Below are 12010 nucleotides of genomic sequence, written 5' to 3' on the forward strand. Positions count from 1 at the left end.
TACTTTTTTCTTGAAATATCGAGCTGCTGCTTCTTTCTTCTTTGGCTAAATTTTGTATTTGCATTCATAAACTAACTGATTTTCTAATTCTACTTTGGCATATAAATACATGGTAACCTTTAAATTTGCATATTTGTCTCTGCCCTTTCAAATGCCATCTTCGAATAGAATTGGTTTTGCTGACTACTGGAATGCGATCTGTATCTGAACTGGTAATGAACGTGATGGTAGTAGCGCGTTCTTCTATCTTTGTTTCAAAATCTTGGGAGTATAAAAAAAGTGTGGTCAAGGAATGGAGTGGATAAGTCGAAAGCAGGTCTAGGAACTCCGCGCTGTTCGTCAATAGACGATGTTTGTGACAAGTGCACAGTTTAATGTAGATGTTTGCAACATGTTAACAGTGTTATATTATGAAGATAATTTACATGTGAAATATAACTATACTACTTCCATCTGCCGAACCAAAATATTATTTATATATGTGATCAATGTTAAGAGAAGTTTGAATGCAGAATTTCCGAGCGCAGTCTGTTTCCAAACAGAGGTAGTAGAAGCTAATGCATCATGAATGATGGATTTGCATAAAATCAGGAGCTTGAATTTAGGGATGAAAACGGAGCGGAAACGGACGAAATTGAGTGCTACCATATTTTTTTGCAGAAGCGAAAACAAATATAGAAACCCCGAAAATGAGACGGAAACATAAGTGGGTGTTGGCCGGAACTTAAAAATCCCTTGAATCATAGAGAAATGCACACAAAAACAAACAAATTTAATGAATTGGTTACATGGCTAGAAAATAATATGATTATGTCAGCAACTTAGCATAAATAAAATCAGGAGCTTGAATTCCATCATTTTAATTTGAACTTTTATAATGCTGCCAAGGAGCCATCGTTGTTCTAGGGTTCGTGTGGTATGAATTGAAGAAACTCACACTTAAGGAAACCTATCTTGTTTCCATTTTGATGATACAGAAGCCTGTCTTGGTGTGACATAAATCCAGGAATATCTTGCTCAACATTACCATACTTCCATTTTGTTTTGTTTTTCAATTACTATAATGAACAGGGAACTACTAGGAATCGTATGGATTATTAATAACAGATAGATTGAGCGTAAGTCTTGTTTATCTACCAATTGCAGCAGCAGACGCGCTAAAAGAGCCTATTTGGCACCGAGCTGGACAGAGCTGTGGTTTGGTCAAACAAATTGATGTTTATATCATCTGGCCATGATGGCTGTAAAGTATATTTAGCCAGCAGCTTGGAAGAGGTCTGAAATATTAGTAGAAAAAAAAACACTTCAGATCAATGGGGTTATCTTTGGATTCAAGGACTAGAACTGACGCAGGGTCACAACGTCATCCCCACATCTACAGCCAGGTTTGGTCCACGTAAACTAGAACAAAACGTTGGTCCACGGTGTGGGGAGCGCGGCCGTGTGCGCAACGCCCGTTTTTTTTCTTCTTCCGAGAAACGAGACTGAGCCGGTGGGTCTTGAAATTGACAAAGTTATCACAGACGTCTCGTTATCGACCTGACCGTCGCCTGAAAGAATATTTCTTCTTTACGAGACGTCAAAGCGACAAACCCAAGGTTTTATCCCTAATGGGCTGGGATACCATTTCTCTCCTAACCATTTGGCTCTCTTCGCAATGCCGTTTTGATAATGCCCCTCCATGAGAATTAGAATCACAAATGTTGGACGATGAGTGCCCTCTCTCAGAAATCAGAATAATGATGCGGCTAGTTGTAGACAGCACGCGCGGATCCACTTAGCAAATTTTAGAGAGAATTAACCAGCAAGCGTATCGGGTATAATGAACTTAAGAGAAAAAAAATATAGTTAACGGCACGGCTCATCCACAGCTTGGATGGAGGGAGTAGTCTGCACTCTCCACTCTCCAGGTGTCCCTCGCCTCTAGTATTTCCTTCTGTGTCGGTCGGCAGGCGTCCCTGTCTCGCAGGTCTTCTCCCTCCTCATTGTACCGAGAAGCAGCAGCAGGAAAAAAAAAAGCCACGGCAATGGCCGATCGGCGAGGCGACGGCATGCGCCAGCAGCCCCCTTACTCGTCGGGCCATCAGGAGCGGGTCTTCGACGGCGGCGGCGGCAGCAGCGGAGGCCCGGCGTTCGGGAACGACTACGATCCTGGTTCATCCTACATGTCGCTTCTTGGCTCCGGCGTCAACCCCCAGCAGTTGCTGCCGGCACCGCCGGCATGGGCGGTCGAGGAGGTGGCCCCGCCGACGATTAATCTCACTCCTCAGTTCTCCATGGTAAGCAAAGATCGTCTGCTACCTTCTCTGTTAATCTGGTGTTGGTCTCGCTGGTGCAAGTCAATGAAATGGAGAGGGTTTTGTGTGCTGCTATAGTAGCTAGCTAGAAGAAACCTTCTTCTCGACGCCAATTTCTTGAAACAGGAATTCCCCATTGATATGAGTTTTGTTTTATCCTGCTGTTTTTGTGAATTAATATATGCCATGGATTACTCCATAGAATGAATGATAATCTTGGTGTAAATAAAAGATCCATCTCAGGTCCTTTTTCTTGCGGGAATCGATAGGTTGCAAGGTTTACCATGGCGTTTAACTGCATCTTCTGATCGTACAGTAGTCATCCTACTTCCATAAGATTTAGATTTGCAGCAACAAATGTGAAGAACACACTGAGATAAAACCACACATTTTCACTTCATGCAGGCAAACTATGTGCCGACGTCGTCCTACCAGCAACAGCAGCACCAGACGGCTGCCTCCTTCGTGGCACCCCTCGCCGCCAATCTCCACCCCTACCAGTCGTCGTCGTCGTCCTACTTCCAGGCCGACCCGCTGCCGCAATGGCCTCCGCGGGCAATGGCGCCGTCGCCCTCCTCCTCCCTGCTGCCCCGCAACTTCACGCTCCACCAAACGCCGGCGTACCCGCACCACCACGAGCAGCAGATGCACATGCAGCTGCTGCGCGCGGCGGCGCTGGGCGGCCCGCACGCGGCGCCGGCGCCCCCCATCGAGCAGCCGGCCAAGGACGGCTACAACTGGCGCAAGTACGGGCAGAAGCAGCTCAAGGACGCCGAGTCGCCGCGGAGCTACTACAAGTGCACCCGGGACGCCTGCCCCGTCAAGAAGATCGTGGAGCGCTCCTTCGACGGCTGCATCAAGGAGATCACCTACAAGGGCCGGCACACCCACCCGCGGCCCCCCGAGCCCCGGCGCGCCGGAGCGGAGGACGTCGCCGCCCCCGGCAGCGCTCATCAGGAGGACGAGCTGAGCGACGACGAGGATGACGGCGAGGAGGGCCACGACATTGGCAGGTGGGTGGGCTGCACTAGCTACATGCATGCACGTTCTCGTTGGAATGGCATTTTGTTCTTCAGTCAATGAACCTTAACGGCAGGGTCGCCGGTACATTTGTGTTGATCAGCGGCGCGGGTGGTCCGGCGGGGCAGAGGGTGGTGAGGAAGCACAAGATCATACTGCAGACGCCGAGCGAGGTTGATCTGCTGGACGACGGCTACCGGTGGCGCAAGTACGGCCAGAAAGTGGTCAAGGGCAACCCCCGTCCGAGGTACTATATATTAACATCAATTAATCAGAAATGCTAGTTAATTATGCCACACTAGTTGCACGCACGATGAACTGAGTACCTGCAGACACAATCTGCTATTCAACCATGCATCTAGTCCGCGTAGCTATAGCCCATGGTTTAGAGGGATTATCCCTGTAGACTTTTGGAACAAAATAATAATTCTCCATCAACATCTCTATCTCTATCTCTATCTATCTATCTACTCAGTCCATCCCAAAATGTAAGACGCTTTTTAACACTATCATATATCATAATATCAAAAAACGTCTTACATTTCGGGATGGAGGGAGTATCTATCTATTATTAAAGAGGAGTTGATTGATTATTAAAGGGGTGTTGGCAGGTCCGGTCGCTTCCATCGTTTCCACTCATTTCCCATCAATTCACACCCCTTCCACTATTATTTTTAAAGATTGCCTGGCCAAAATTCAGCAGGCCGCCTCCCCAACGTTCGATCTACGTGCAATTTGCCGTAGGATTAGACTCCCCACCCCCCCTCCAATGTTTTTTTTGAAAAGGGGTGCAACCCCAGCCTCTGCATCAATAAGATGCATACGGCTCATAATATTAAAATAGAGAGTGTCATAAAGTCTTCAGCAGGTTTAAAGTAAAAAAGACGACAAGCCGCTCAGACGAGCGTAAACATAAAGCCACAACCGGCTGGCAAAAAATAGGAGCACTACATGCCTATCCTATTACATGACCGCCATCCAAACCGGTTGAAAATAACCCGAGCTACCATCTCCCATCGGGTAGACGCAGTAGCCAAATGCCCCCTGTCCTCCATCGGAGTGAGTGGCGACCACATACGGATCAACGCTGTGGCCCTGAAGATAACCTGCAAAAAATGAAAGTTCGTTGCTCTGTTAAAAACCAAATCATTTCTGCAGTTCCATACTGCCCATAACAAGGCACACGCGCCAACACGAATGAGTCTTGCTAAAACCAAGTCTACCCCATCAAGCCATGTTCCAAACAACATATTGATAGAAGTAGGTGGAATAATATTGAAGGCAATATGAATCAAACGCCAAAGAAGCTTAGCCAGTGGACAATCCAGAAAGAGGTGCCTGATAGTTTCATTACAATCGCAGAAACTACATCTAGCAGAACCCACCCAATTGCGTTTTGCCAGATTATCCTTTGTCAAAATTACTTTTTTATGCACAAACCACATAAACACTTTAATTCGCAAAGGTACCTTAACTTTCCAGACATGTCTGGAGCAAGGAATGACACTAGTATTAATGACATCCAGATACATGGATTTAACCGAGAACCTACCGTCCTTTGTCAATTTCCAAAACAACCTATCTGGATCCTGAGACAGTTGGACATCCATCAGCCGTCGTACAAGATGAAGCCATGCCTCCCATCGTTCACCCACTAGTGTCCTCCGGAAGCTAATATTGAGAGGCGTTGACTGTAAGACATTTGCAACGTATACTTCTCGACGTTGAACAATGTTATACAGTGTGGGATATTGACGTGCCAGAGGTGTTTCTCCTAGCCACGTATCCTCCCAGAACCTCGTAGTAGCTCCATCACCAACTAAGATTTTTATCCTGTTAAAGAAGAGAGGCTTGACTCTCATCAACCCTTTCCAAAACGGTGAATCAGTTGGGCGCACCGTCACCTGAGCTAAAGTTTTTGACTGAAGATACTTATTACGCAGAATTTGTGCCCAAGTAGCCTCTGTCTCGGATGAAAGTTTAAAAAGCCACTTGCTAAGGAGACATCTATTCTTGATCTCTAGATTTTCAATGCCTAGACCGCCTTGGTCCTTGGGCCTACAGATGATGTCCCATTTGGCAAGCCTATACTTACGTTTCAACTCATCGTTTTGCCAAAAAACCGGGATTGATAAAAGTCTAATCTCTTCCTAACCCCCACCGGGATCTCAAAGAAGGATAGAAGAAACATAGGCATACTTGTGAGAACCGAATTAATCAAAATTAATCGACCTCCATATGACATGAGCTTCCCTTTCCAACAGCTTAGTTTCTTTTCAAAACGATCCTCAATACACTTCCACTCCTTGTTCGTAAGCTTACGATGATGAATGGGAATGCCCAAGTAAGTAAACGGTAGTGAACCCAACTCGCATCCGAACAATTGCTTATACGCCACCTGGTCCTCAGTAGCTCTTCCAAAGCAAAACAATTCGCTCTTGTGGAAGTTAATCTTGAGTCCAGACAATTGTTCAAATAAGCACAGCACAAGCTTCATATTCCTAGCTTTCACCAAGTCATGCTCCATAAAGATGATCGTATCATCAGCATACTGCAAAATGGATATACCTCCATCAACTAGGTGCGGAACCAAGCCCGAAACCTGCCCCGCCTCCTTGGCCCGGCCTATTAAAATAGATAGCATATCAGCTACTATGTTAAATAAGATCGGTGACATTGGATCCCCCTGTCTTAGGCCTTTATGTGTCTGGAAATAGTGACCTATATCGTCATTCACTTTAATCCCTACACTCCCTTTTTGCGTAAAGGAATCAATTTGGTCGCGCCATGCCTTGTCGAATCCTTTCATACGCAACGCCTGATGAAGGAAAGGCCATTTGACTTTATCGTATGCTTTTTCGAAATCCACTTTAAAAACCACCCCATCAAGTTTTTTTGAGTGAATTTCGTGGAGCGTTTCATGCAAGACGACCACCCCTTCAAGGATATTTCTATCCGGCATGAAAGCAGTCTGGGACGGTTGCACCACTGTATGCGCTATCTGCGTGAGTCGGTTCGTCCCAACCTTAGTGAAAATTTTGAAACTTACATTAAGCAAACAAATGGGTCTGAACTGCTCAATGCGAATAGCCTCTGTCTTCTTAGGAAGAAGAGTTATTGTTCCAAAATTAAGCTTGAATAAATGAAGCTGACCATTAAACAATTCATGAAACATGAGCAACAGGTCATGTTTAATGAAATGCCAGCACTTTTTGTAGAACTCCGCCGGAAACCCATCTGGTCCTGGCGCTTTATTATTATTCATTTGTGCAATGGCCTCATACACCTCCCCCCCTCCAATGTTGTCTTCCTCCCGTCGCCGTCTTCCCTTGTAATAGCCATGTAGTCTCCCAATACCCCCCCCTCCCCCGCCGCCGCACAACGACCCTACCCATGCAGCAGGTCTCATCATTGGTAGTGGCACCACCATCGCCGATGCGGCACCCAGATGCATCACCATTACAACACGCCTTGCCATCAAAGTTGCAGCGAGCGATCGTTGCCGTCGCCCCCTGCCGTCTCGTAGTAGCGCTTGCCGGTTTGCAAGTCGTTGCAACACCGTCGCCCCGCCCCTTCGCCGACGACCCTCGCCGCATGGATGCATGCCGCTCACAGCGCCACCATCTCCTGGACACTACTTCCGTTTGTCACCATTGAAGCAAAAAAACTTGCCAGTTGTAGCTTTTGCGGTTGCCGGTTGCAACAAATCATGATTTCATCTGTTGCCATAGAAGCAAAACAAAAACCTTGTCGGTAGTAGTTTTTGCGGTAGCCGGTTGCAACAAATCAGGATTCTATTCGTCACCGCCATAGAGAACACCCCGGTCCTTGTAGCAAAAACAGTTGTTGGTTCCAGCTTCGGCTTCAGTCGGTTGCAGCTCAGCTCCTGGTTCCAGCTTCGCTCTTGGTTTGCAGAAACCCCATATGCTGGTTCTAGCTCTTGCTTCTGTCGGTTCCAGCATTTGTGACACACCGTTGTAGCAAGGATCGTACTAAATCTTCTTACGAGTGCGTCCAAGCCCTAGCTATCCATCAATGTTGTGAGAATGCGAATGTTCTATGCAAAGTCTAGCATTTAAGAAGGGTGTTGTAAAATGTAAACGTTGAGAATGTATACTCAAGGAAACTGGTTATCCAAGCATTTAACTACCAATTTGCTTAATACTATTATTCATCATGATTTGTTCAAGAGGCACATTTTCTTTTCGACATCATTTCTACCATACCTTCAGGTCCACTTGTGAGCTCATGTGTTTCTCTGCTTTTGCTTTCGCAAGACCAAGATTAGGGTCCTATGTCTTCAAGTTTCCTTTTGTCCTACTGTCATGTAGAGGCTGGATGGATATCGGCGACCTCTTACATATAGTTTTTTTTTCCTTCTTAAAATCTTCGCATATACACAACTACACAGTTTTGTGTTTAAAATCCGAAGTGTGTGTGGCTGGCAGTGGAAGTGGAATTGTGCTAGGATGAGCCATTGACATAGGTGGTAAGATTGAATTGGGGAGGTGGCGATAGTGGGTGGAAGGGATATGCGAGGCACAATTGATGTGAATTGCTAAAATACGCATGCCCCTATTGCAACATACGAGGTTATTAGCTAGTATTTGAAGAAGTTTTAATAACTCATCAAATTGAAGGGGTTGTTGAGGTGGTATTTTTTTTCAAATTCCTCTGAAAATATATGTTGTTCATAAGCATTTTTAAAACTCAACTTAAAACAGTCGATGTTCCTTAGGCATTTTTCAAATTGGCACAAAATTGATGGTCCTTCGTATGTGTTTTTCACATTCGCATCGTAAAAACTACTCCCTCCGTTCCTAAATATTTGTCTTTTTAGAGATTTCAAATGGACTACCACATACGGATGTATATAGACATATTTGTATGTAGTCATTTGTTGAAATCTCTACAAAGACAAATATTTAGGAACAGAGGGAGTAGATGTTTTAACTCGTAGGAAAAAAACACTAAACCCTAAACCCTACATGGCTTCTCCTTGCCTCTTTTGATTCCATGCTGAAAGTTGTGTATTATTGAGGATCACGTAATCCGGCTGGGAGCCTGAAGCATGACATGGAATAGGGGGTAATCAACTTTAGTAAGAACATCTTTGGCTCAAAAGGAAAGGTTTGTGCCATCCACCCTTGGACAAGCTTTCACACTCTATCTTTAAATACGTGAAATCTTCATTTTTATATCTGCTACTCCCTCCGTTTCTAAATATTTGTCTTTTTAAATATTTTAAATGGACTACCACATACGGATGTATGTAGACATATTTTAGAGTGTAGATTCACTCATTTTGCTCCGTATGTAGTCATTTGTTGAAATCTTTAGAAAGATAAATATTTAGGAATGGAGGGAGTACATCGGTGGGCATGCCTTGGTACTTTTCTTACATGGACTCGTTTATCACATTAAGTGTCGATTTGATCCATTCTGAGTGCATTAGGGCACCTCATGTTGAAATTTATGAAAGATTTTCTCCCGACGCATAAAGAGAGGTTTCTAAAACATTGGTGATGCCCACCACACCCTCCGACGCATGCCTTGACAAACAACAGACGGACATCATCAATTTATATAGATGCTTCACTATGGGAGCAGGTGACACACTACTTGGATGCCACTCAAATTTTCTAAGATCCCCCTCGTCTTTAGCATTCTTGATGATCCTTTTGTTGCGAAATAGAAAACCAAATATGGTGATACGGGTCACCTTACAAGAATATTTGGACAAAATGCCTTTGTTGCTTCCATTTCCTTGATTGAGTGCCCATAAGCTCTAATTGTCCAACACGAGGATGATTTGATTACCACACCCTCATGTAAATGGCGATCAAGAAGAGGAATAGGTGCATGGTGGTCTTCACGTGGCGCCCGGGAGCACAAAGCCAATGAGCTTTCCTTACAGAAGGAACTTCTAGGATGTTGTGGAGGCTAACAGTGAAAAATCAGGGGGTTAGATTGAAAATCTGCAAGAGATTAGTGCGGATAAGGGCACATACATCTGTAAGTCCATGCCATAGCAATACAACCTATAAATCTAGAACATTCGAGCTGACCGAGTTAAAAAAAATCATATGCACTGACATCCGCAACCACATCCAAATCCCCAATTTGGTCATCACGGATTTTCACAGCCATCGCCCGGCCGTGAAAATGGGTTAGATTTTCTTGCATGATATTTACTTTGCCTATTAAAAAGGAATTTCAAACGAAAGAATCCCTATGAGAGTCAATTACAAGGGAGGGTTGTCCTTTAAAGTAACAATCACCACCTTGGCACATGTCATGCACCGTGTTGAAAAGAGAGAATTCTCGTGTAGAGATGGCAATGAAAGAATTAAAACATCTTACACAATGGGATATCTCTTGACGTCATCTCTAGCAATTAATATTTGCACACATCCTAAAATTATATAGTGAGTAAATTTTAGTTAGAAAATGTGTGACTAAGAGATGTCATCTAGTAAATTGGTCTAAAACCATGCATGTTTTGCCTCCTCTCACTCTCACTCTCATGTTACCTTATCGTACATAGTCTTAGTCTTGTCAGTGTGTGGTGGTTTGGAACGACAATAAAATTTTGAAAATTCAAAACCTTGGGGAATTGTGTGAGAATCAAATGTGCCATGTGATATGCCATTCCTTGGTCACTAACCCACGTGGGCGTGCTAATAGTTCTGAAAGGTTTGTTCAAAAGATAGTCCTGAAAGGTCCGTTTTAACAAGGTTAGTGACTTAGATACATGATTGATGATTTAGAAGACCTACGTGATTTATCCAGCTAGGCAAGTTTGATTACCTACAATGACATTACAAACTGGTGGTTCAAAACTTAAGTGTCTATTTGCATCCTCTGAATTTTTTAAATCCTTGCAGGAGCTACTACAAGTGCACTGCCGAGAATTGCAATGTGCGCAAGCAGATCGAGAGGGCATCCATCGACCCTAGGTGTGTCCTAACGACATACACTGGGCGGCACAACCACGACCCACCGGGCAGGGGAGCTGGAGCCGCCGCCGCTGCCGGGGCAGGCGGCGGCTCCTCCTCTGATCCCATGCCGTCCGCAGCGAACCCGTCCGGCAGCACATTGCACCAGCCAAGTGGCATTCATCAGTTGAAAGAGGAGAACCGGGATTAACACATTTTTAATGGATTTCGAGTGTGGTGTTTCCTTTGTGTGAATAATAGAGTTGCACTATTGATTCTTTTGGGCAGGTTTTTCTGCTGGCTAATTGTTGTTTATTGTGATTAATTTGACAACATTTGTTTTAGAGGAATTGACATATCCTTTTTGGCCGCATATGTTGGTGGCTTTTCATGGCTTAATTTGTATTGTATGAGATATACATTTGTTTGTTACGCTGAGGTTTTGAATGAAAAAAATGGTTATCCTCACTGTTGCAGAAAAACAATATGCAAGTTATTCAAGTATCTATCTTTTGTTAGAATGGTTAATTTGCGCACAATGGTTCTATTCTCGTCCATTTTCTTTGGACTACTACTATTGGTATAATTCAACATCCTATTCCTACGCATAGAAACTATGGACATACCAAATTATATCTTATGAATGATTATTTTTTACGGACGAACACAACCAAGAAACTATCTTACAACTACAATTATGCTGTGTTCTCCTTCATTTTTGTTCCGCTTGGGCAGGTGTACCATACTTGCTTGCTTAGTTTGCAACTATCCTACATAAGCACTATATGCACTATCATCAAGGTTTCATGTGGTAATATGTAAGAGTGTGCAATGTAGAATACCAACCCTGCAAAGCAGTTGATTTGGTTGCTCACCTTTCATGAGTGCGCACAAGAAATAAACTAACTACTCGGGTTCATGTATATGAAAAATAAAATAAAATTCTTGTAGTGATTTTTAGATGAAGTCGCCTCTTTGGACTTGATGGAACACTGATGGAGTCATGGGTAATCTACAACGCCTAAAATAAAGCTCACCATTCCAAGCGGGTTTGCTTCTTTTAGTGCTTGGTTTCGGTAACATGAAATCATTTGATTTTTCAAGCTCAAGCAATACACAAATTAAGTCCAAACGTGTCAGTCGATGATGAACAACATGAAGTAGCTAGTGGTTGAGGAAATCATATATGGAAATAAAAATTGCAAGTGTTTGGCATTCAAAAATCATAAATCATGACAACGATGAACAACACTTGGGCAGTCGTTTTACTTGTAATGTCCCCAATACGTGCAGTATGTGGGAAGATGGTGTGTCTACCCATTCCAGCTTACGGCAAGAATAAAGGGTCCTATATAAAGAACCTTCCTTCTCCTTATAGTGCACTTTGAACTTCTTTTGTCTTCTATCCTTTAAGCCACAACATACATAGTCAAATCACATGCATCTAGTATCTCCCTGATAAAACAATTGTTGACAACATGTATGCTCCATCTGACCAACTAAAACATACAAGGTGTGAAAACTTTTGAAGTGTGTTTCTCAAGACTTGAAGCATCCGCCTTGTAAATGGAATGGACTGCAAGGCCACGATGTCTAGGTTCGCCTCATTCAAATGTCGTCCCGAAGGCAACGCTCATGGTGCTCTAGCATTTTAAACAATGTCATCTTACCCTCAAGATGCGTATGTAGCACAGAGTTTAGGCTCTCACTTCGCTGTTACTGCTCAGTGCTAAGAAACAGCGCCCTCCATATATG

General features: G+C 43.9%; 1 protein-coding gene across 1 annotated transcript; it reads left to right on the plus strand.

Annotated features, from left to right (window-relative positions):
- Positions 1-1313: 1313 nt before the first annotated feature.
- Positions 1314-10682, plus strand: LOC123115056 (probable WRKY transcription factor 58). Its single transcript, XM_044536342.1, has 5 exons — positions 1314-1385; positions 1911-2279; positions 2703-3310; positions 3421-3564; positions 10205-10682. The coding sequence occupies exons 1-5, from the start codon at positions 1314-1316 to the stop codon at positions 10464-10466; spliced, it is 1455 nt and encodes a 484-aa protein (XP_044392277.1). The 3' UTR covers positions 10467-10682.
- Positions 10683-12010: the final 1328 nt, after the last annotated feature.

Source organism: Triticum aestivum, chromosome 5B, assembly GCF_018294505.1.
Source record: "Triticum aestivum cultivar Chinese Spring chromosome 5B, IWGSC CS RefSeq v2.1, whole genome shotgun sequence".
In the NCBI taxonomy this organism is placed as follows: domain Eukaryota; kingdom Viridiplantae; phylum Streptophyta; class Magnoliopsida; order Poales; family Poaceae; genus Triticum; species Triticum aestivum.

Excerpts from the sequence above, each read along its gene's own strand:
- LOC123115056 (XM_044536342.1), top strand. The coding sequence starts at position 1,314 with ATGGGGTTATCTTTGGATTCAAGGACTAGAACTGACGCAGGGTCACAA. Across the intron at positions 2,280-2,702 it reads TCACTCCTCAGTTCTCCATG|GCAAACTATGTGCCGACGTC; the intron begins GTAAGCAAAGAT and ends CACTTCATGCAG. Across the intron at positions 3,311-3,420 it reads GAGGGCCACGACATTGGCAG|CGGCGCGGGTGGTCCGGCGG; the intron begins GTGGGTGGGCTG and ends TGTGTTGATCAG.